Below are 23,789 nucleotides of genomic sequence, written 5' to 3'. Positions count from 1 at the left end.
AGTTGAAAGGTAACACAGCAGCAATCCATGAAGATGGTAGGAGACTTGAACACCTGTTCCGTCTGTGCTTGAGAAGCCAGTGTGCTCTTGGGTTGTTAGGTACTATTTCAAAATTGTCCTATTAATGAAATCAGTTCTATAGTTTGGAAGGAAACACAAGGCCAGGTGGAGTCTCTGGCAAATTCTACTAAACAGTAAATGAAAAATAGTGTCAGTGCTCCATAAACTCTTCCAGACAGCAGCAAAGAGAGGAATTGGATCCAAGTAGTTTGATAAAGCCAGTACAATCATGGTAGCAAATCCCAACAACCCATTCTGAAAGTGCAGACTTCTAAGCCAGTTCTCTCAAAAACCAAATACAAAAATACTACAAGTCAGTTTCAACAAATGAAATCCAATTGCATTCTTAGAGTGATGTACACGGGTCTGCTTTTCTTGCCATATTTTGGATTAATCAAATATTTTTAAAATTGTTTCATTTCCTCCACTGGCTTCTTAGCCACACTCTGAGCTGTTGCCTTAGGATTAAAACGCACCAAATATTTTATGGTTCTGTTAGAACTGACAGAAAATGCCTCCCTCACCCTCTTCCCTCATCTGTGCTCTGGTGTGTGTGTGTGTGTGTGTGTGTGTTCACGTGCTCTGGTGTGTGTGTGTACGTGCTCTGGTGTGTGTGTGTGTGTGCGTGCACGTGCTCTGGTGTGTGTGTGTGTGTGTGCGCATGCACATGCTCTGGTGTGTGTGTGTGTGTGCATGCATGTGCTCTGGTGTGTGTGTGTGCGTGCACGTGCTCTGGTGTGTGTGTGTGTGCACGTGCTCTGGTGTGTGTGTGTGTGCACGTGCTCTGGTGTGTGTGTGTGCACGTGCTCTGGTGTGTGTGTGTGTGTATGTGCTCTGGTGTGTGTGTGTGTGCGTGCATGTGCTCTGGTGTGTGTGTGTGTGTTGCGGAACTGGAGGAGGGCATCTTGTACCTCTACTTGTCTTACAAGTTTCCTCTTCCAGTGATGCAGGAAAGGTAGGATTGTTTGGGTTTTTTGGTTTTTGTTTTCCCCTTTAAGATGCCTTAAGGAAATAAAGAGGAGGCATTGGGGAGATGGCTCAGTCAGTACAGTACCAGCCAAGCAAACATGGGGCCTTAACCTTAGTTCAGATCCCCCAACATTCATGTTTAAAACAAAAACAAAACAAAAAAATCTAGATATAGTGACACATGCCAGTAATCCTAGCATGGGTGAAGCAGAACTAGGAGGACCCCTATGGGGCTCACTGGCCAGCTATTCTTGCCAAGTTGGTGAGTTCTAGATTCAGTGAGACCTTATCTTAAAAATCAAGAGCAACAGGGCACCAGACGGAGACTACTGGTCTACCTGCACAGAGTAAGAGAGAGAAAAATTGAGAGGGAAACACCGCCCCATTCTTCAATATTTACCACACATCTGCCATTTCCATTGCTGCTTTTTCTTATTTTCTTTAGATCCAAATTCTTGCCTGGTGTCATTTTCCCTCTACTTAAAGCATTCCCTTTACCCTTTAAAAGACAGATCCCCTATGTAGCTGGTAACTGGCCTGGAACTCACGTTCCTCCCGACTCACAGGTGTGTTCCTTCACCATCACTTGGCATGCTGGTTTGCTGGTGGTAAATTCACTCAGCTTTGCTTGATTTATTTGTAAATGCCTTTGTTTCGACCCATTTTGGATTGGATATAGACTCTGACTTGGCAGAATGTTTTGTTTAATCTCGGCACTTTAAATATACTACATTATCATCTGACCACTATTGTTTTCAATGTTTGCATTTGCCATGCGAATGTTATTTACAACTGAGCCAGCTAGTACGCTCACACACTTCCCTGCCCACGTTATACAGGCTGGCAAGTCTGCTGTATACAACATGAATAAACAGACAAAAGGCACATTTCCATATCCCGGGAACACGGGAGAGTTCCCCATCAGCTTTTTATTGCCTTGCTAGTAAGTATGAGAGGACGCCCAGGAATCCACCAGGCCTTTGAGGGAGTGATCCAGTATTAAATCAGAAACAAACTCTAGCAGAGAATAAACTTGGCAAGGTAAAAGGGCAGTCAGGCAGCAAAAGGAAACTTTAGGAAACTACAAGCATTTCAGCAGTAAAACAGGAGCCAGCCGCTGCAGTTTTTATATGAGCACCAGAAGATAAATGCCTTTAAAATGTAAATATGACGTGAAAATAAAAGCTAATCCAAGCTGGAATCCAGTTGAGTGTGGTGGCTTACCCCTGTGGTCCCAGCTGCTTAGTAGGCTGAGGCAGGAGGAACATTTCGGCCCATGAGTTTAAGGTTAACCAGAGCAACACAATACAACAACAACAATCAAAAAAAGGTAGCTAAACTAGACAGTAAACTGGAGGGATTAGCCCCAGAAAATGAGATGAGGCTGAATATCAGCCGAAGGACTTGTGTTAGAAGACAGGAAGGGAAGTGGGAGGCTGAGCATGTTCAGGGAGGTGTGAGGGAACGCCTTCTCACACCTGAGGTGGGATGGCACCGTGCAGTGTTTGAAACCAAGGAACAGGGCAGCACAGGGGAACATTTGGAGTCTGGTGTCAATGCCAGGGAAGGCCGGCCAGAGTATTAAAGGAAGCTCTATGTGGTGGATCAATAGGATCCCAAGGAGAAGGGAACAAAGAAGGACCTGTTCTATGTTATAAACCTCAGAGCATTATCTGGAATTTCAAACTATTAAGTTACTTTTTTTCCAGACGGCATTCCCACAGGATGTGATAACATATGCCTGCCATCCCTAATTAGGAGGAGTTGGGGGTAGAAAGGCCAAGGCTACACAGGACACCATCTCAACCCCTACACCTCATGAAATCAAAGGATCTCAGGGTTAACACTCAGAGCACTTACCTACTGGCATGTGTGAGGCTCTGGGTTCCATGACATCATCACAATATTAATGACTGCATTAGCTAATTAGAAGATGGCACTCCAAGCTGGGCGGTGGTGGCACATGCCTTTAATCCCATCACTTGAGAAGCAGAGGCAGGCGGATCTCTGTGAGTTCAAGGCTAACCTGATCTCCAGAGTGAGTGCAGGACAGGCTCCAAAGCTTACAGAGAAACCCTGCCTCGAAAACAAACAAACAAACAAACAAAAAGATGGCACTCGAATGTCAGACTTCACAGGGATGCTAAGAAAAGCGCCGAGTGTACTGGCACACTCGGGGACAGCTTGTTACCCAGCACATATCGTAGTCTCCAAAGCTGCAATTTTGTTTTCCTTGGTGTATTCATTTCTTTTCTATTGCTGATAAAATACACTGACAACAGCCACTTAAGGGCGAATGGGTAGGGATGCCATCCACCCTGGCGGGGGCAACGTATCAACTGGCAAAGGAAGCAGGGTAGCATGAGCAGGAAGCTGGCTGATCACACGACATCTGCACACAGAAAGCAAAGCAAAATCAACCGGTGGGGCCAGGCTGTAAATCCACAGAGCCATCCCCAGTGTCAGACATTCTCCAGCAAGGTTCATGACTAGCCCAAACCATGCCATCTGTTGGAGACCAGGTGTTCAAAGGCATGAGCCTATGGGGGACATTTTTCATTCAAGCCACGTTGCTTTCAGTTATCCATAATCAACCATGCTCTGGAAATGTCTAATGAAAAATTCCATAATTTCATAAATTTTCAAGTGTATGGTCTTCTGAGCAGGGTGATGAATTCCTGTTCTGCTCCATCCAGGTGAAGGTGTGAGTCTTCCTTTTACCCAGTGTATTCACCTGGGTACATTCCCCTCTTGTTAGTCACTGGCTTAGGTTATCAGGATAACTGTCTCAGTGATTGAATACAGTGTTTGTGTTTCCGTGAACTGTTATCAAGGTAATAAAAGCCCTAAAGCATAAACAGTGTGTGGCTGGCGATTCAGATGTACCAAAGAGAAGCTACCAGGTGCTTCCTTTAAGCATCAAGGTGAAAGTTCTTCACCTAAGTCAGAAAAAGGTGAGCTGCAGAGATGGCTCAGTGGTTAAGAGCACTGGCTGCTCTTCTAGTAGGTCCTGAGTTCAATTCCCAGCAACCACATGGTGGCTCAGAACCATCTTTAGTAAGATCTGGTGCCTTCTTCTGCAGGCAGAACCCCGTATACATAATAAATAAATTTTCCAACCAGTAAAACTGCGGGAAGGGAAAGCTCTTTCTGGTTTTGCTGTTGTCCCTTGTAGAAGTTACAGCCACCGTGCAAGCCGGGTGCTTAGTTCAGCTGGCGACAGCATTTCACGTGAGTGGGAACACACAGGAAGGGCAGTGTCTCTGCAGAACAGGACTATCTGCAGTTCCCAGCATCCACTGGGGTTCTCGGACCATATTCCCACTGATGCCTCCTTCACCCAAACAACTGGAGTCTAGAATTCTTGGATCCTTCTGGCATTTAAAACACCATCGTTCAGAAATTTTATGCCTACAGAATCCAGGGGAAACTCGTGTGTGTGTGTGTGTGTGTGTGTGTGTGTGTGTGTGTGTGTGTGTGTGGTGTGTAGGCATATGTGCTCTCTTCCTAGCCCATTCCTTGATGCCCTTCATCTTCCTTCCTCTACTTTTCATAATGAGGCTTTAAAATCCGTTTCACATTATGTGTTAGGTTGATGGAGTAAACACTGCTGCGGACGGCAACTGTGCGGATATAATACATACACAGTATTTTGAATAGCAGACTTTTTGAGCCATAATTCACACATCATAAAACTGACCTTTGTAAGGTGTTCTTGTATACTCTTATAAATAGATGTGGGCAGCCTTTTTCATTTCTTTCACCCAAATCTTTGTGCTTAAACTTTGTGACTTGAGTGTAGCTCTTGGGTGACTGATTTCCTGGACCCCCGAGGAAAAAACAAACCGTTCATTGAAGCATTAAACTGGAACTTAGGTACTTGAATTTCCAGCCCTTTCTTCCTTTATTGTATTTCAACTGAGGTATTTCTTCCTGCATGGGTTAAGTCTGGGAGTGTAGGAGATTTAATAGGGTCTTAATTGCTAATAACTTCTTGTATAAGCAAGAAAAAGCCAGGAATTCAAACTCTTAGCTCATAGTTGCAATCCAAAAGAACCTCTACCCACCATACCCCATGTTGTCCGCAGTTGTAAATTCCTCTCTCAGGGATATTTGAGGATTACTTCAAAAATCTGGGCAAAGAAAAGCTTCATTCCTGCTGGCACTTTCCTACTGGCGAGCTCAACCTCAGTCCTCTGTTAATATTGGTTCTTTCTTTGAAAAATAGGAATAATCCTGTTTGCTTGTTGGGAATTTAGCTCACCCCGGGGAAATGCACTGGGAAGAGAATAGATGGAGATAAAGCTGTTGATTGGCAGCCGCCGGTGGCATTAGCCAGGGATTATCCTTAGCCTCTGGCCATCGCAGTCACCCAGGTTCCGTTGTTGGCACCTGGAAGCAGCACGCTGCCAATGCCAGGCCCAGTGTGTAAGCAAGTGGGTTTGACTGTCTTTCTCCTGTGATCTCAGAAATCTGATGTCAAAACAGCCCAAGAAGATAGACGTGGGGCATCTTTTGAGACCCCCCCGGAGACAGCTGTGAGGTACTAATTGTTCCTTTGCCACAGTAGACTTGAACCCGCTTGCTGGTGGCCCTAAGGACTCATGCCTTCCGGTTAAATGCTTTGCCCAAAGGACGGCCAAATCCTATAGCTGTCTCCGCAGCAGTTCTACTAAGGGTGGAATCAGGCTGATGTGGATGAGCCCTGGACAGGCCTGCTTCTCTTCCTTGAGTCTTTTTTGTTTTCATGTCTTCCCTTCCCAATCAGAGCATGGCCTTTAGGGAACATAGAGTGAAAACATCACCAAAGTACAAGGAAAGGGGAATAAATGTGGTCCCTGACCTTGAGACAGGTTGTGGAATTCATACCTATTAGAATAGCATTGTACTGTTGGGGACCCATGAGAGTTCCTGCCCTACTGCTCTTCCCTGCAAACTCGTTTTCTGTGCTGTGTTCCTCCTTCTCGGAGCCATGACTTCTCAGCATACTCCCTGGGCCCTCGGAGGCACTCATAAATATCTTGCCAATAGAAGGAACAACACTACAGAGCAGGTGTGAGCGAAAGCACCTCTTGTCCCCCCTTGGCTCACTGCTGATGTAGCTTCACTGTGCTGTGACACAGCTTGGAAGAGTCATCATTTGTTAGGAGCAAACAGTTCAAGTGAATCTTGGAGCTTAGCAAATGCTCACAGTTTTCTCATCCAATCAAATCGGGAAAATGTTTGTACTTAGCCACTTGAGAAATGCAAAGTTAACCTCTCAGCGTTGTGACGCTCATGGTCTCAGGCTGTGAGAGAGCAGACTCCCTTTGATACCCACTCTTGCTTCCCAGAGTGTAGCCTACAAGGACACTTGGGAAGACAAGAAGAGAGCTGAGCATGGTAGGGTGGGGTACCAATGTAATCCCAGCACACAGAAGGCCTGGGGAGGAGCATCCACCGAGACCCCACCTTAAAACAAGATGCAAAGTGACAAGCTCGTCAGATTTTATTTGTCTACTTGGTGGCAGTTCCTGTATGGCAGCCTACAGTATTCTGGGGCATAGAATTGTGACGGCTCTTCTGTCGATGCAGAAAGGAAGGAACAGAGATGAAACAGCGGCTCTCCCGAATGGTACCTAGCCAGGATGCACACTGTCTGCCTCTCTACATCCCTCCTAGTATCACCAAAGTTAGACCGTAGGCTGCAAGGGCACAGTACTATATGCTGTTTCACCAGTTCAGAAACAACCATAGTGCCCACCCATGGGGGACCATGTAAGTGGATAACACCCGCTGTCTGCAATGCAGAACTGTAATAACCTCCATGGTGCACAGCTGGTAGAAAAAACAGGGCATGGGGTAGGGATGGGGCTACAAGATGTGTTAATAAAGGGGATGAGGCAGTGCATGTGATCATATGTGCATGGATGAGAATAAAACGCTTGGGGGGTTCAGAGGCAATGACTCAGTCAGAAGAGTTCTTGCTGCATCAGTATAAGGTCCTGAATTTGCTAGCGCCCACCTAAAGGCCAGGTGCTGCAGGTGTATCTGAAACATAGCCATGGGGATGATAGCGGTAAGCAGATCCCTGGAGCTTGCTAGCTAGTCTGTCTTGCCCAATCAGTGAGCTCCAAGTTCAGTGAGAGACCCTGCCTCAGAAACAATTGGGAAGGAGGGGGAGCAACTGAGCAAAACACCTAGCGTGGCGCTCTGGACTCCACACTCACACACATACATGCACACGCATATGAACATACACAAACACACATACAATCCAACACTTGGGCTAGGACTATAGCTCAGTGGTAGAGGGCTTTCTAGAATGTGCAAAACCCTGGCTGTTCAACTCCCAGGACTGCAAACAAACAAATGAAGGATTCCTCGAAGCGTTCATGAGCACAGCATGAGGCTCCATAGTCACCCTCTGGCAGGGAGACTCTGTCTTGCCTTTGCAACTGGGTTTGAAGCAACCATTTATGCATCCTATTTGAAAACATAGACCCCCCCCCCCACATGTACCTACTGCTCTCTGCCGTTTTTTTCTTTGACATATATCTGCTTTGTTTGTAGGGTTTTTTTTTTTGAATTATGCTTTTTGGAATTTATATATGTGAGCAGGAAATATGGTGGGTGTTTGTATTTTTAAGAAAGATTCATCCAAGGGCCTGTAATAAAAATGAAGCCTCTCTTCCATTCCGGAGCGTTAGCCTTCCTTTTGCCTCCCCCCCTCCCCTCCGCTGGCAGGGTGGTTCCTGGAACGACTTTCCTCTCTTTCCTCCCCCACACTGGACACTATTGATCCTGAGGACAGAATAGCTCCTTTTGTTTGTCTGATTGAAACTGTCTCCTAAAATAAGACTCTAATTTCAGTGAGTTGGCTTTTTGTGGGTGTTTCTGGAGACATCCTATAGGCCCAAAATAACTCCTGGCTAAATTACAGTTTAGAGAGCCCTTGGCCTTGGACTGTGAAGTCCTTCAGTCTTCACAGTCACTCTGTAATCACCATCATTGCTCGGTAGTTAAAGAGCCCGGGCGCCTTTGAGGTCTGAAATACAGCTTTACTCTGATTCTGAGGAGTTTGGGACAGATAAAGTCATTGCCATGGCTGGGCTTTCTGTACCTGGAGCTGTGGGAGGCACTCAATGCCACAGTCACATGTGCACCTGTGAAACATGTAAAGGGGCTGAGCCACCAAGAGTCTAAAAGAGCTAAACCATTTGGAAGCTCATGCACTGGGAAAAGGTCTGCTTCTCCAAGTGGAAAGAGCATGCCTGTCTACATCCTCTAATGCTGCCCAGGCCAAGCCAGCCCCAGGCAAGGCAGGGTCTGACCTGGGGCAAGGCCTAATTCTGTCTTGCGTGGCTATAACAAAATACCTGAGGCTGAGTCATTTACAGTGATTAGAGGTTTGCTTGGTTTGTGGTTCAAGAAGCTTGAAAGGCCAAGAGGATGTTGCCAACATCTGGTGAAACCGTTTTGCTGCATCATGATGTGGAGGAGGGTGTCCAGCGGTGAGTCAGAGCTAGTGTGCCGGCTCCGCGCTCTCTCCCTTCTCCTTACACATCTCCTCATGTCTTTACAGGGACTGGCCAGCGTTTGCATCATCTGTTCCTAGTTATCTTCCAAAACGCATCTCCAGATGTTATTATTATGAATTGGGGCACTGTGTTTGCAACACCTGAACAGAAAGTAGGCCATTTAGTGGCTGTTAACTTAGGCCCCGCCCAAATAAAACACTGGTACAAATGAGCCACACTTGTAGCTGAGCGCCACCCTGTGGCATGTGCTATCACTTACCCAGGCCTACTCCTCTTCTAGAACCCAGGGGGTCACAGGGGTGTGTGGTACTCTGATGAGCATGAGTCCTCTCTGTGGATTTAGCGAGCCTGAGAAATGTCCATTGGAGTAAAAGATAAAGTTGCCCTGGCTGAGCTGCCCACATTGCAACCCCACCTCTGCATGTGTCTCTGGAGGCAGATGCCTGCCTTTGTAGCAGGATGGGGAAGGGAAGTGACAGCCAAGCTGCACACACCCCAAAGCGTGAGCACAGTGCTACCCCCTCACCCTCCTAAACACAGTTGCTAGGGATGCCGTTGTCAGGAAAGAAACCCTAAGAGTGGCCTAGCCCACAGAAGTCTGTTACTTGTGTGTTTCCATGACATCAGGAGTTCACTTGATGGTGTGTTGGCGACTCGATGCTAGAGCACTTGCTTCGTGTGTGCAAGGCCCTGGGTTCCACGCGCAGCATCACACATGGATATGCACACCCACAGAATGTTCCTGGGAGTCTCGGGTTGGGCGCCCTATTCTCTGCACACTTCAGCATGCCTAGCTATGTGGCTGTTGTGTCCACCTGGAGGAGGAAGGTGGAGCACGGCCCCCGCTGTCCCCATCATAGGCTGGGGGCCCTTCTATCCTACTCTGGCCTCCCCATACCTGGTACGTGTCCATCCCACAGAGCCTAATCTTGCCACTCATCTTCCTGTTTACAAAGCTTTCCATGCATACCAGCTGCGGTAAGCATTTGGGCTTATCCCCAGGACTTCTCACCTCCCACCCCCAAACCCTTACCTGGGCTGGTTAGGGAGTAACAAGCTGGACACCAGATTCCTTTATGCTTCGAAGTAGAGGACCCAAATAGAAGGTCCCTTGAATGCAAGCTAGTGTCCCATAGGAGGCCAACTGGATAGACTTCTTACCAAGTCTGATACCCAGAAGGACCGATAGCTAGCTATTGCCAGTCTGGGGCCAGAGCATCTTCAAAGGCATCTGTAGTGAAAAGAGTCAAGGAGCCAAAAGCAGAGTCCAAAACAGCCAAGCTCCCTCCATCAGGTCCAAGAAATGCAGGGCAGCTCAGGGAGAGAGGAACCCTGGCTTTTAGGAAGGAAGTGACTAGGGAAAGCAGTTTGTGGCCCAGGCAGTAGGCTTACCTGGTATATTAATCAGGGATCTCTAGAGGAACAGAACTGATGGGATGAATATACATATACATATATGTATGTGTATATATGTGTGTGTGTGTCTGTCTGTCTGTCTGTCTGTCCGTGTATGTATGTATTATGGATGGGATTTATTATAATGACTTACAGGCTGCTAGTCCAACAATGACTGTCTACCAACAGAAGGTCCAATATCCCAATGGTTGCTCAGTCCATGAGACTGGGTGTCTCAGCTGGCCTTCTCTATACGCTTGAATCCCAAAGAAGTAGACTCACCAACTGTGAGAGTCCACAGATTTGGTGACTGTGTATAAAACTTTTGACAGTGTGGAAAGCTAAGGAAAATGATGGTGGTGATTGGTTGCTCCTAGCATTTCTGAATAAACTGGAAAGGGAAAAGAAGGAGCTCCTGATTAAAGTCGCTACTAGCATCTGAGAATATGGTAAAGGACAACAAGAACTCAGTGGTTAAGACTGACCAGATCCAGATGCCACTAACATTCTAGAGATTTCTAAGTGTGCTCTGGAAGAGAATCTTCTCTCCACAGAGCTCAGGTTGCAGAAAATCAAACCAAAGCCCTCAAAGTTTGGCTGAGTTACTGCGAAATTTCAAGTCCCAGCCTCAGAGGGCGTCAGCAGTTAAAGGAAGGGCGTTAACTGGTAAAGAGTGGGATCCTGTGACTTGGGATGGGGATGTATGGGAGGACCCTATTAAAGCTGAGAACTTTCAATCCTGAGATTCTCAAGCGTTCGTCTCACCTGAGGAAGTAGTCTCTGCCCCCTCAACAGAAGATACACTCACACCCCCAGCCCCTGAAATATTGCCTTTTCTGCCTTTGACTGAGGAAATCAATCCTTCATTGTCTGCTAAACCAACAGTGACCTTCCCTGAAGGGGATGCCAGACAAGACAATCCTGATGTCCCTCAGTGCCCACCAATAGTTGTTCCTAGACCTACAACCAGACTTAAAGCTAATGAGGCTCCTAAAGGGGAGGTAGAAAGTGTAGTTCATGAGGAGGTATGCTACACTACCAAAGATCTTAATGGGTTTGCTAATTCATTCAAGCAGAAGTCTGGGGAATGTGTGTGGGAATGGCTTTTAAGGGTGTGGGATAAATAGTTGAAGGAACATAAAACTGGGTCAGGCCAAGTTTATTGATATGGGCCATCTGAGTGGAGATTCTTGGTTTAATATGGAAGCTCACACGGTTAGAGAAAAAGTTGTCAGAAACTTGTTTGAATGACTGGCTGAAGCATGTATCAAATCTGGCTTACTGAAAAGGAATTGGAGATGCCTGATATCCCTTGTGTTGGTGAAGGGATCTTAAGGCTCTGGGAAACTGCAAAGCTAGAGTGGATATGCTGTGTAAATCCTAATCCCCCACAATGGGAAGACCCAGAAGATCTGCCCTTCATGATTCCTGTAGACACAAAAACGGCGAGAGGGACATCCGCACCTTTGAAGAGCTTCGCTGTCGCCCTTTTCCTTGTGCCAGACCTTAGGGTCTGAGATGCTGCTGCTCAACTGGACGAATTAAATGCAATGGGTTGAATTCAAGTGCCAGCACTGAATTGCCAGAGTCAAGGTGATCATTGCTGTTATAATGGGTAGCATAGACAGAGCAATGTTCATAATGGCCTGACCCATAATGGGCAGCTTTTTATGGATGGCATGACTCATATGAACCTTTGATACTGGTTAGTCAATCATGGTGTTTCCAGGCATGAAATAGATAAGAAACCTACAGAGTTTTTGTTTGATCTGTATTAAGCAGAAAAATTCTCAGACAGATAAAAGAAACGCTGCATTGGATCGTGGCAGAAGTAAACCTCAATGTAGGAAACAATTTCCAGATTGGAGCTAGTTTGCAGACCTAGAACACCTTGAATGAAGGGACAGCCTATTTCCTGTAAAGAATGAAGTGAACAGAATCTATGCCCTGGCAATGTTGAAGCACGCATGGGCAGCCCACATATGGCGGTTCTGTTGAACTTGTCAGTATTGAGTTTCATGGTCTAAGTTGATGAGGACGACTGACCAGGTCTCTTCCTCAAGAGGATATCAGATCTCATTACAGATGGTTGTGAGCCACCATGTGGTTGCTGGGAATTGAACTCAGGACCTTTAAAAGAGCAGGCAGTGCTCTTGACCGCTGAACCATCTCCCCAACCCAGTTTTCTATGAGGACCGTGATAAAATTCCCAAGAGTTTTACTGTTAACCTTTCATGAATCCTTCCCCAAAGGGACCTACAGCCTTTCACAAGGGTAGCTGTACACTGGGGGAAAGGAAACAATCAGACTTTCCAGGGTCTGTTAGATACTGGTTCTGAATTAACGGTAGTTCCGGGAAATCCCAAGAAACAGTGTGGCCCTCCAGTTAAAGTAAGGGCTTATGGAGATCAGGTGATTTGTGTTATTTTGGCTGAAGTTTGACACACATAGATCTAGTGAGTTCCTAAATTCCACCTGTGGTTATTTCCCCAGTCCAAGATGTATAATTGGAATAGACATAATTAGAAGTTGGCAGAATTGTCACATGAGTTCCCTGACCAGTGGGTGGAAAGGCTAAATGAAAACCCTTAGAGTTGCCTCTGCCAGGGAAAGTAGTGGATCAAAAACAGTATGTCACTCTTGGAGGAACTGCAGAAATTAGTGCCACCATTAAGGGCTTGAAAGATGCAGGGGTCGTGGTCCCCACCATATCTCCCTTTAACTCTCCTATCTGGCCAGTACAAACGACAGATGGATCCTGGAGAATGGCAGTTGTCTATCGAAAACTCAACCAAGTAGTGACTCCAATTGCAGCTGCTGTACAGATGTGGTGTCCTTACTTGAGTAGATTAACACATTGTATGGAGCTATTGACCTAGCAAATGCCTTTTTCTCGGTACCATAAGGACCACCAGAAGCAATTTGCTTTCAGTTGGCAAGGCCAACTATATACCTTTACTGTTTTGCCTCAAGAATATGTTCACTCTCCAGTCCTGTGTCGTGGCTTAGTTCAAAGGGATCTTGGTTGTCTCTTCCATAAAATATCAACATTGGTTCACTGTATTGATGCCATTATGTTCATTGGACCAAGTGACCAGGAGGTGGCCACAACTTTGGGCTCCTTGACAACACATATGCACATTAGAAGATGGGAAATAAATCCAACCAAAATTCAAGGAGAAATGTAATTGCTTCTACACAGTGGAAGTAAGGAAGATTATGTCTGGAATGCAGGAGATCCTTTGCAATGGTTCTTAGCCCATGGGTCATGACCCCTTTGGGAGTCATACATCAGACATTATGATTCATAACAGTAGCAAAATTAGTTATGAAATAGCAATGTAATAATTTTAGGGTTGGGGTCACCACAACATGAAGAATTGTACTAAATAAAAGTCACAGCATTAGAAAGGTTGAGAACCATTGCTTTAGGGCATCTCTTGGTGCTACCATGTTCTGTGGTTAAAGTCAATGGGAAGCTACAACATCCCAATCATGGCAGGTTAACAAAGGGCACAGACCCATCAGGAATGAAGGTATGGATCACTCCTCCAGGAAAAGAGCCAAGGTTTGCTAGGGTGCTTTTTGAGGGTGTAGGAAAGACAGAATGGGTAGTAGAGGAAGGTAGTCATAAATTATCTAGGGCCATGTGACTTGTCTGTGCTACTGGGGTTATATTTATGAAGTGATCTTCTGTGCCAATGCGTTCAATTGTACTTCCCACTTTCTCTTCTATGGGGTTCAGTGTGGTTGATTTTATGTTTGAGGTCTTTGATTCATTTAGACTTGAGTTTTGTGCATGGCAATAGATATGGATCTATTTTCATTCTTCTACATGTTGATAATCAGTTATGCCAACACCATTTGTTGAATGTACTTTCTTGTAGTTGGGGTTTTTGTCCTGCCCTGTTCCCGCAATTGTTTAGTGCCAAAGAAATCACACAGAGGTCTACATTAACTATAAACTGATTGGCCCATTATTCTAGTAAATGTTAGCCACATGGCTCAGTACCTTTTTCACCAAGGCAGTCACATCTTGCTTCTTCTGTGTCTGGGCTGGGACTGCAGAAGGACTTCCTTCTTCCCAGAATTATCTTTTTCACATTGACCCGCCTCTACTTCCTGTCTGGTTGTCCTGCCTATACTTCCTGCCTGGCTACTGGCCAATCAGCGTTTATTTAAAATATAATTGACAGAATATAGATGATTGTCCCATACCACTTTCTTTTTTCCATTTTATATTTTTAACTTCTTTGTCAAAAATCAGGTGTTCATAGGTATGTGGATTGATATCCAGGTCTTCGATTCCATTCCAGGTTGTATTCATACAACTACTTGTATTTTCTTTCCTCAATTCCTTTATCATGTAATATAGCATCAACTAAGAGAATATCAGTGGCTATCATATTTAAGTTTGAGATACTATAAGACTGTCCCTCCAGGGACTTTGCCACCTAAATTCTTAAATTCCTATGCATTTGTGGTTGTTGGAGAGATAGTTATATCATATTGGGTGTAATTATGACCTGGTTATTGTTTTCATTTAGAAATTAAGCATGATGTAGGGAAATATGATCGTGTGTCAAGTTGATTAGACATGTGCTTATGGTGGCTATTCTTGGTTGTCAACTTGACTACATCTGGAATTAACTAAAACCTTGTTGCTGAGTATACTTACAAGAGTTTTAACTAAATCATTTGAAGTGGGAAGACCCATGTTAGCCTAGATCTTTCTGGTGCAATCAGTAAAAGCATTGCCTCCTCAAGTTTGTAGAGTTGTTCACACCATGGGAGCTCAGTGCTCTCCGAGCTTCCAGGAGAAGCTTCAGTAACTGGAGAGACTTCAGTAGCTGTAGGTGTTGGCAAATTGGAAAGCCTATTCTAGATACTTTTTTTTTTAAAGTTCATCCTTAAATTTCTGTTGCTCTAGAACCACTTCTGGCACCAAAATCTGTATTAATCAGGATTCTCTTAAAGGAACAGAACTTAAAGAATGAACGAATATATATAGAAAGGAGATTTATTAAAATGGCTTACAACAGTGGTTCTCAATCTAATTAGGTTCTCAACCTAATGCTATAACACTCTAATACAGTTCATCATGTTGTGGTGACCCCCAACCATAAAATTATTTTCATTGTTACTTCATAACTATAATTTTGCTACTGTTTTGAATCATAATGTAAATATTTTGGGAAATAGAGGTTTGCCATAAGGGTCACCCCGTACAGGTTGAGAATCACTGGCTTCCAGGCTGTGGTCCAGCTAGTCTAACGATAGCTGTCTGCCAGCAGAAATTCCAAGTATCCAGTAGTTGTTCAGTCCACGAGACTAGATGTCTCAGCTAGTCTTCAGTAGACACTGGAATCCCCAAAATGTAAGCTCCAACGCCATTGAAGGAATGGACTTGCCTGTGAGTGAGACCAAGCTGGCAACAGAGTGAGCTTCCTTCTTCTGTGTCCTTTATATAAGCTGCCAGCAGAAGCCGTCACCCAGATTAAAGGTAGATCTTCCCACCTCAAAAGATCTGGATTAAAGGTGTGTTTTACCACCTCAAAAGATCCACTTTAAAAAATGAGTCAGAAGTGGGAACATAAAAGTGGGAACACCTTAAATGATTTAATTAAGAAAAGACCCCTCACAGGTCTACCCAGCTGCATGGAGTTTAGATGATTCCAGGTGTAGTCAAGTTAACAACATCTGGAACAGCCATCACACGTGACCAATAAGCGAGCGGGCAGTGAAGTACCAACCAAGAGCCTACTGTGGGAGGAGAAGCCAGGCCACAGCTGATGCTCTCATGAGGGGATGAGTGGAGGCTGCTGCACAGGCTCAGCAGCCCGCAGGCACATCCAGAGCTTTAGGGGATAACTGCGGTGTTGATGCCTTCCAGGAAAGCTGAAAGAATGGAGCCTCATATTATATGGCACTGCGGAGCACCCGTACCGCACGTTCAGCTCCCATCAGTCTCGCTCACGGATGCTGGAGCTCTCTGTTCCAGAACCGGAGCCTCCCAAAGCTGCTGGACCACCTCCCCAGGCAGAGGCTCCTGAGGATGAGGAAGAGTACACAGGTAATGGAACTGAGTGAGAGGAGATGGCTGGCCTCCCGACTTTGTTTTCCACGGTAGTTCTCGAAGATGGGGCCCTTTCAGGCAAAAGGTGGGGTTTTGGTTGTAAGGCTTATCTTGCCTGGAAGTTATAATAATGATGGTAATTTGCACTCACACAGCTCCTTCCACCCAAGGCTCTCCTAATACTTTACAGACCAGTAAGTATGCTTCAGACCAGTAAGTACTCTCTGACCTCCCAGGCTGGGGCACTGAGTTCCTATATGCCCAACCAGAACTGGGGCTTGCCCTGTATTAACTAGCTGGCTCCAGGGTTTTCCCCTCTCTTCAAGGGCCCTCATCCCAGGACTCAGCATCCTGATTCTCTCAAGTCCATCCACTTTGAGCTACCAAAAAGAAAAAGAAAACTTGGGTTCCACAAGTTTGTTTCCAAGGAGCTAGTGGTTGAGAAGTGAGCACTCGCCAGGGCTGGTACTCAGGACAGTGTCGAGAGATGAACCAGTACAGACTGATGCTATGCATAAACATTTTCAAAAGCTCACATGTAAAGACCCCTGGTACAGATGCTTCTATAGCTATCCCAATGCACATGATGGCCTCAGTCTCTAGACTGCTGGCTCATTTGCAAGGTAGCTGGGAGCCACAGTAACCCAGAGATGTCTTTGGATACCTCCAGCCTCTCAGCAAAGTGAAGATGTCATTAGGGCCTAAAGTTGTTCATTTTCCTCTAAGCCATCCCACAGCGATTTTATGACTCTGGTGTTTCTGGTTGGGCATATTTTCTTAGCTAAGTGTCCTAGCTGTCTGACAAATGACGGGTGATCTCTCAGAATATGGATAACTAAGTGGAAAATCCCACCAATACAAATCAAGCATAAACACTGGTCGATTTCATTTTAAATTTCTTCTGCCTTTCCTTTAAAACGGAACGTTGAATTATGTATGGGCTAATATGCTGTTTTCCCCTGTGATTTATAAACCATGGCTAGATTCAGTAATTATTAATAAAGAACTTATTTTTTTTTTTTTTTTTTGTCCTCAAAATCTGCCACTGACTCCAGCCATGCACACTGGCATCTCACCCTTACGCTGTTCTACTCTGAGTCACTTGGCCTCTACACAGCATGGCCTGGATGGAGGAAGCGGTTTCTATAGGAATACGATGTATTTCTCGCTCTTTGGAAAGCTCTCTGAAGTCTAGGGGGTAACCGGAAGGGTGACCCAGTCTTAGAGGCGAGCCAGAGAGGCGGGGGGGGGGGGGGCATGGTATGAGTGGCCAAGCAAGAGGAGCGAGGAATAGCCACTTTAGAGTTTAAAGAAAGGGCACGGGAGTCACAGGCTGTTGCTCTTTGAACATGGAAAGCTGGTTATTGACAAACAGTACATTTGTGGTAATGTCCAGACTGGCATTGACTCCACCTGGGCCTTGTGGATTAGCAACTAGTTGCCATATCAAGAAAGACAGAGTCCAATGGAGCAGTGGTCCCAGGGACCAGTATCAGGGATGAGAGGCAGACAGGAGAGACGAGAGGTGGAGAGCCAGCTCTCCCTGGAACAAGAAATAGGAGGTGAAAGAGGGAAGATCGGGGAATGTTTATAGAGAGCAAGGACCCCAAACAGCAGCTAGCAAGATTGCCCACCCCTGGAAAACAGGGCTTCGGCAGAGAGTATTCAGTATTACAGTGGTCTATTTTCCCCAAAGCTGAGTGCTTATAAAGAAAAAAAAGATTTATTTAACTCACACTTTAGGGGACTAGAAATGCAGCCTACCTGCCCATCTCTGAGGAGATCCCCTTGGCTGCATCATGGGAGAGTGGAGAAGCAGAGAAAAACATGGGATGGTATATAAGGGCCAATGGGGTGGCAAGGCCTTCCTTTATAACCACCTGCCCTTGCTGGAACTTAGTGCCACAAGTTAGAAGTAATGCTTTCTGAGGGCAACACCCAAAGAGCTGTAACTACCTTGCACTATGTGCTCGTAGGGTTCTTATCACTGGGACAGAAATCTAAGAGAAAGAGTTAAAAGGAGGAACAATTGATTTGGTTCATGGATTCAGGGGCTTCGGTTGCTTAGCCCCATTGCTCTGAGTAGCAGGGTAGAGCATCATGATGGAGAAGATGGGTGGGGCAGAGATGCTCACTGAGTGATAAAGAGGAAAGAGAAATCAGACAGGAAGTACCCCAGTGACTGGAGAGTGAGGCCCAACCTCCCATGGTTTTACCACTTCCCCGAATCTGTCAACATTGTGAATCCATGAGTATTTAAAACTGTTGACTGGGTCAGAGGCATAATAGATCCAGTTCTCTGGAAACATCTATACAGATACACTTGGAGGTGTTCTGTAGTTATCTCTTAGGCATCCCTCGGGCCAGTCATTTGACAGTCAGAGCTAGTCATCACACTAGGCGGTTCCACCACCTCAGCACCGAGGAGCAGAGGCAGCAGCAGTAGTCTCCACATGAGATGAGTGAAGTGGAGTATGAGCAATGACATTAGCAAGTGGAACGGTGGACTAGAAAGCAAGAGAACCAGGGACTGGACAGCCTGCTGGAAGCAAGGGTAGCAGCCTCAGTAGGTAAGAGGAAGCATGGGGAAGTCAGCATGTAGGGTACTAAGAGTGAACAGCTTGGAGTGAGGACCAGCCTACAGTGACAGCCGTCTGGTGGTAGCAGTACAGGTAGACTCCACCATCACCATCACTCATCAGGATACTTGATTAGCATGCAGACCCTAGACGGGCCCCACCTAAGAGACCAGGGGCGCTCTGAAGTCTATACCCATAGCAGGTAAATAAGACACTCCAGGTAGGTTGTACCTATGCAGCTAGTAGATTGAACCCAGAAAGGATGGAGGCAGGACATGGAGTGGGGGATTTTACAAGCATGTGACCCAGCTATTGTTGGAATGAAGTGGGGGCTAGCTTGGGAAAAGAAGCAGTCATTGAACAAGGAAAATGAATGGGCCTCATGGTGCAGGTCTATAATCCCAGGAACTTGGGTAGCAGGATTGTCTGAGGTAGGGTGATCGTAAGTTCAAGGCTTACCGGGGCTGCAGAGTGAGTTCAAAACCAGTCTGATCAACTTGCAGTTTCTATGTCAAAAACATAAGTACAGGTGACATAGCTCAGTGACAGAACAGTTACCTGGTTTATGTGCAATCCCAGATCCAATCCCTAATCCTGGAAAGAAAGGAGAGAGAGAGGAGGGGGGATGAAGGGAAGAGGGAGAGAGCAGGACCCCAAGTTGTTTTCCTGATTCATTGATTTTGTTTCTGGTTTGTTTTTTTTCCAACCCCAGATTTGCACCACAAAGGCCTGAAAATTGGCATCTCAAATTAGCCTGTGTTAGTTAGCCCAGTGGGGTTGTGATCTACATTAGCCAAGCTGTTCAGAACATTCAAACGCTCCTTCTGCTGGGAGCCTCTGCTCGAAGTGATGCACAATTGCACTGACTCGGGAAGCCAGGCCTCAGAGTCAGTTTCAGCTAACTGAGGAAATATACAAAGCAGGCAGAATGACAGATTGGGACAACAAAAACAGATGCTCGCGAGAGAATGAGTTACAGCCGGACCCCAGCATTCCTGGGAGGGCAGCGGTGGTTGGGGGGAGATGGCTAGTTAGGTGGATCTGATTCAGCGTGTTTTGTGGGTGATTTGAAGCTTGATATTTGGCTTTTAAAACCATCCAGAAAGCCACATGCTGGTTGATTGGTTGGTTTATGAATTTGATAGCTGCTCTTGGATGGACACTGTCATATCCCAGTCTCTCCAGCTGAGGGCTGGCTGCTGCCCATGGCCTTGATGCTATTCCAAAAGTCTGCGGGCCTGGCTGTCATGTGAACCCAAGCTTGCAAAGGATTCCTCTGTAGAGATGGCTAATAAAACTTTCCACCCTGGGAAGGCCTGAGAGGGAGGGGCAGCTGGAGGTGGCAGGTGACATCAGCATCCTGTAGACCAATGCTGGGGATGGCCCAGTCCAGGCCCCGCCCAAGGCCATTTAAGTTTAGGGACTTGCTAGAACATTCTGCCTACAGATGGTGAGGGTGTCTGCCCTTGCTCCCCTTTCTCTTTCCCTATCCTGTCACAGTTCAGCCAGCAAGAATTTCCCTAGTGCCTGTCCTGCACAGATACAGCCTAGGGACTTGCAGTGAACAGCTAGACCCCATCCTGTCAGACCCCATTCTATCTGTGAGGAAATGGGACTCATAGCCCTGTTCCCCCAACACCCTTAATCTTCCTAAAATGGAAGACTGTTACTGAGCTTGGGGACATAGTTTGTACTCTAAGAAACCAAGTTTAGCTACCCATCCTTAAGAAGCCAACTAAAACAACCAAATTAATGGTAAAAGGTCGGGAAAAGGAGATTTATTCAGTGTAGCCACATCAGGAGCAGGGACAAGGAAATCCTCTGACCCCACCCCCACAAGTCCATGTTCAAGGTCCTGAAGTGAGATTAAAGTTTAGGTGGATGTCTAGGGATGCGCACATCTAAGCAGTCCTGAGCGGGTTGTGGTTCTGCATACCACCAACCCATCCTTATCTAGGCTTCAGTCTCATCCTGTAAGGTGGTCTGACAAGCTGTCCATCTCTTTCCAGTCGACAAGATCCCCCCTCTGGCTAATGCTTTTTCCTTCTCCCAGCATGCAGTTCCGGGGGATTTGTCATTTCAATGGTCTCATGGCCAGACTGAGAGACACCGTGTCTCTTTAGAGTGTATTCCTTTCTATCTGGCTGGTTGTGTTATAGAGAAAGCAAAAGGCAAGCCCTTTAAGGGACTGGTCAGCAAGGCCACAGCAAATGTCACCGTGCCTGGTGGGTGGGAAAGTAGCCAAACAATATTGTGATGGAGTGGGGGGTAGAGGTGTCCCAGCAACTGACTTGGGATGAGGCCAAAAAAAAAAAACCTCAAAATAATAAACAGTCTTGGGAGGCAAGGTGAGGATGTAGCTCAGGTGCTGGATTTTGGAAGTGACAGGCAGGCCTCTCTAGGATACAAACTATGCCAGCCACCACTTGGAAAGGCCATTTAGAACGTCCAGGAGAAGACCTCAGCTCTGCAGGGGTTCCGGTGGGAAGAGAGTCGGGTGGAGACCCACAGTGAAAACTGGGAGGGATCAACAAAGGTGAACCGTAGGAAAGGAAGCCAACTCTAAGGCTGGGAGGGCGAAGGAAGAGGCCTTTGTGTGCCTCAGCAAAGCCCACTGTGGGCCGGGAGAATGAGGGCATCTGTCTTCATGTTCCCCATGAGATGAGGGGCCCAGCACGTCAACTCTTCCTCGCTTCTGAATTCACTCCCCATCCTCTACCAACACAAGCTTAGTCTTGTGCCTTCTGAAGTCTCAGAAGCCCCCACCCCGTGCTGTGCCTCCTCCAGCCCCTCCCTACATCTCCAGGGATGCTCCTCTGTATGCACAGCAGAAGCAGACCCGCGGGAAAGGCAGGAGTCACCTCAGGCTGGCTGTGGCTTCAGCAGCTGAGAATCCACAGTCATGCCCACTGCAACTGAGGAGGGCAAATATTTAAACCTGTCTCCTCCCTGTGGGGCCCTGGGGAGAACCTAGAAGGTGACAGTTTTCTGATATTCATAGAGCTCCTTGTGCTTTTGGATGACTTTCCAACAACATGGAGCCCACAGTTAGAATTCAAGTCACTAAGGAGACTTGAGGGAAGACATTGGTGGCTTATTGCTGACAGCTTGCGTGAGGGAAACCAGAGGGCAAAAAATGCGGCAGGAAGAAACTCAATCCACAGTCACCATAAGCTTCATCCAGGGCCAGGTTCCCACTGTCTCTGTCTCCTTCCATCCTGTGTAAGAGCAGGCTCAGCAGGTGTGGGAATGGAGAGACGCCTTCACCCTTCCCAGGCATGTCAACACCACAATGTCACAGCACACACCCAATGGTGTTGCTTTGTTTTCCACAGTGCCCATAACAAGGTGACTGGTCCCATCATGATGGCTCTAATGCCTCATTTCTAGGTGATGGAGGAGGGTCATCTGTCTATGTGTTACTCTCATTGGTTAATAAAGAAACTGCCTTGACCCTTTGATAGGACAGAAAATTAGGTAGGTGGAGTAGACAGAACAGAATGCTGGGAAGAAGGCAATGAGGCAGACGCTATAGCTCTCCTCTCAAAGATGGACGCAGGTTAAGATCCTTCCCAGTAGGGCTGGAGAGATGGCTCAGCGATTAAGAGCACTGGCTGCTCTTCCAGAGGTCATGCGTTCAATTCCCAGCAACCACATGGTGGCTCACAACCATCTGAAATGAGATCTGGCGCCCTCTTCCGGTACGTGGGCATACATGAAGGCAGAATGTTGTACACATAATAAATAAATAAATCTTAAAAAAAAAAAAAAAAAGATCCTTCCCAGTAAGCCACCACCTCGTGGTGCTACATCTGGGATCTCAGTTCCCATTTCTTCACTGGCCTTGGTCCCTCACCACCCCCCATGGCTGTATCACTTGCTCTCATATGCCTTTCCTCCATAGAGAGTCAGGAAGGCTAGACTCAGCCCCCAGCTGTGACCGCATCCCACAAGTAGGTCTCTGGTGTAGTAGCCCCTGTAAGACATCACTCTTGAAGGAAGTTCCCTGGACCTGAGGGCTGTGGTAACCTGACAAAGGGTAACCTCACATGGGCTGAACTGGATGGAGAAAGCATCTCTCTGGGTGAAAAGAAATGCTTGTGTCTTTAAGGTGTGTGCCATCCTGAGTGCGGTGACAAAGGCTGCGATGGCCCCAATGCAGACCAGTGCTTGAACTGTGTCCACTTCAGCCTGGGGAACGCCAAGACAAGCAGGTAACAGGTGGCTGCAGCTGCTCTCTGCATGCCCTAGGGCCCCGTGTTGTAGCACTGGGGTGACCATGCTGAGCTGTATAGTCTTCCACAAAGAAATTGCATCAAAGGGTTACAGCTCTGCATTTTTTTTTTTTAAGAAAAGTTAGGATCTTGATTCTGATCACACAGGTGATACAAGTCCATTATGGAAGGGTGAGAAGTTAAACAGTTTGCCGGCAGTGCTCAGGTACCATTCTACATCCATACTGGATCGTACTGAGCACACATGCCTGCTCAAAGAGGACTGTGGACAAGACCCTGTACTATAGGCCTCGAAGAACCAGCAGGGTGACATGGCTCTTGAACAGGCTGCAGCTGGGGCTACACGTTTCCCTAGTGGCTTCCTAGAAAGTCTGTATAACTTCCTATTCCTTGAAGGAGGCCTCTGACAGACCTAACCTGGGATAACCAGCCTATAGTCAATTGTCCCAGCTTAAACTGTCCCTTCTGTGGCGAGTGTGTAAGCCTCAGACCCTTGTACCACGCCCTAACAGACTTGAAGCTGCTCTTCATATTTACCCAATGCACAAACCTTTCTGAGCCTCCACCATGGGCTGCATAGGTCTCACATAAAAGGCCAAGGTGACATCAAGACAGTGCTAGACACCTTAAAGGTCTGGATGGCAGATGAACCTCAACACTGCTGATGCACGTTCATGAGGCCAGCCGGGGCGGGGGGTGCTGCACACAATGGTGGTGAGATGCAATTTTGCTGTATCTGGCGTCCCCACCCAAGACCCAGGAAACACCCTGGCTTGGTACAAGGACAGTCATCTGCAGCTTCATTCACTGACCATCAGACTTGGTCTACGCAGGCGTCCATGTAGGATTTGACCCAGTCAGAAATTCCGAATCAAGCTGGGCAATGATGATGCATGACTTTAATCCTAGCTCTGGGAGGCAGAGACCGGCAGATCTCTGAGTTCAAGCCCAACTT

At 46.6% G+C, this 23,789-nt stretch overlaps 1 protein-coding gene across 2 annotated transcripts in view; it reads left to right on the top strand.

Moving 5' to 3' along the window:
- The window catches only part of Pcsk6 (proprotein convertase subtilisin/kexin type 6), a 190,192-nt gene that overhangs the window by 147,276 nt on the left and 19,127 nt on the right, over positions 1-23,789 (top strand). Inside the window, exons 14-16 of one of the 2 annotated variants that reach the window (XM_057756099.1) lie at positions 15,838-16,017; positions 16,176-16,214; positions 22,711-22,813. In XM_057756099.1, the coding sequence (XP_057612082.1) occupies positions 15,838-16,017; positions 16,176-16,214; positions 22,711-22,813 (322 nt within the window). The remainder of the gene's footprint in view (positions 1-15,837; positions 16,018-16,175; positions 16,215-22,710; positions 22,814-23,789) is intronic. The other variant, XM_057756100.1, reaches the window with a different exon arrangement.

Source organism: Chionomys nivalis, chromosome 23 (assembly GCF_950005125.1).
Source record: "Chionomys nivalis chromosome 23, mChiNiv1.1, whole genome shotgun sequence".
Taxonomy (NCBI): domain Eukaryota; kingdom Metazoa; phylum Chordata; class Mammalia; order Rodentia; family Cricetidae; genus Chionomys; species Chionomys nivalis.
This window is presented reverse-complemented; position numbering and strand designations above follow the sequence as displayed.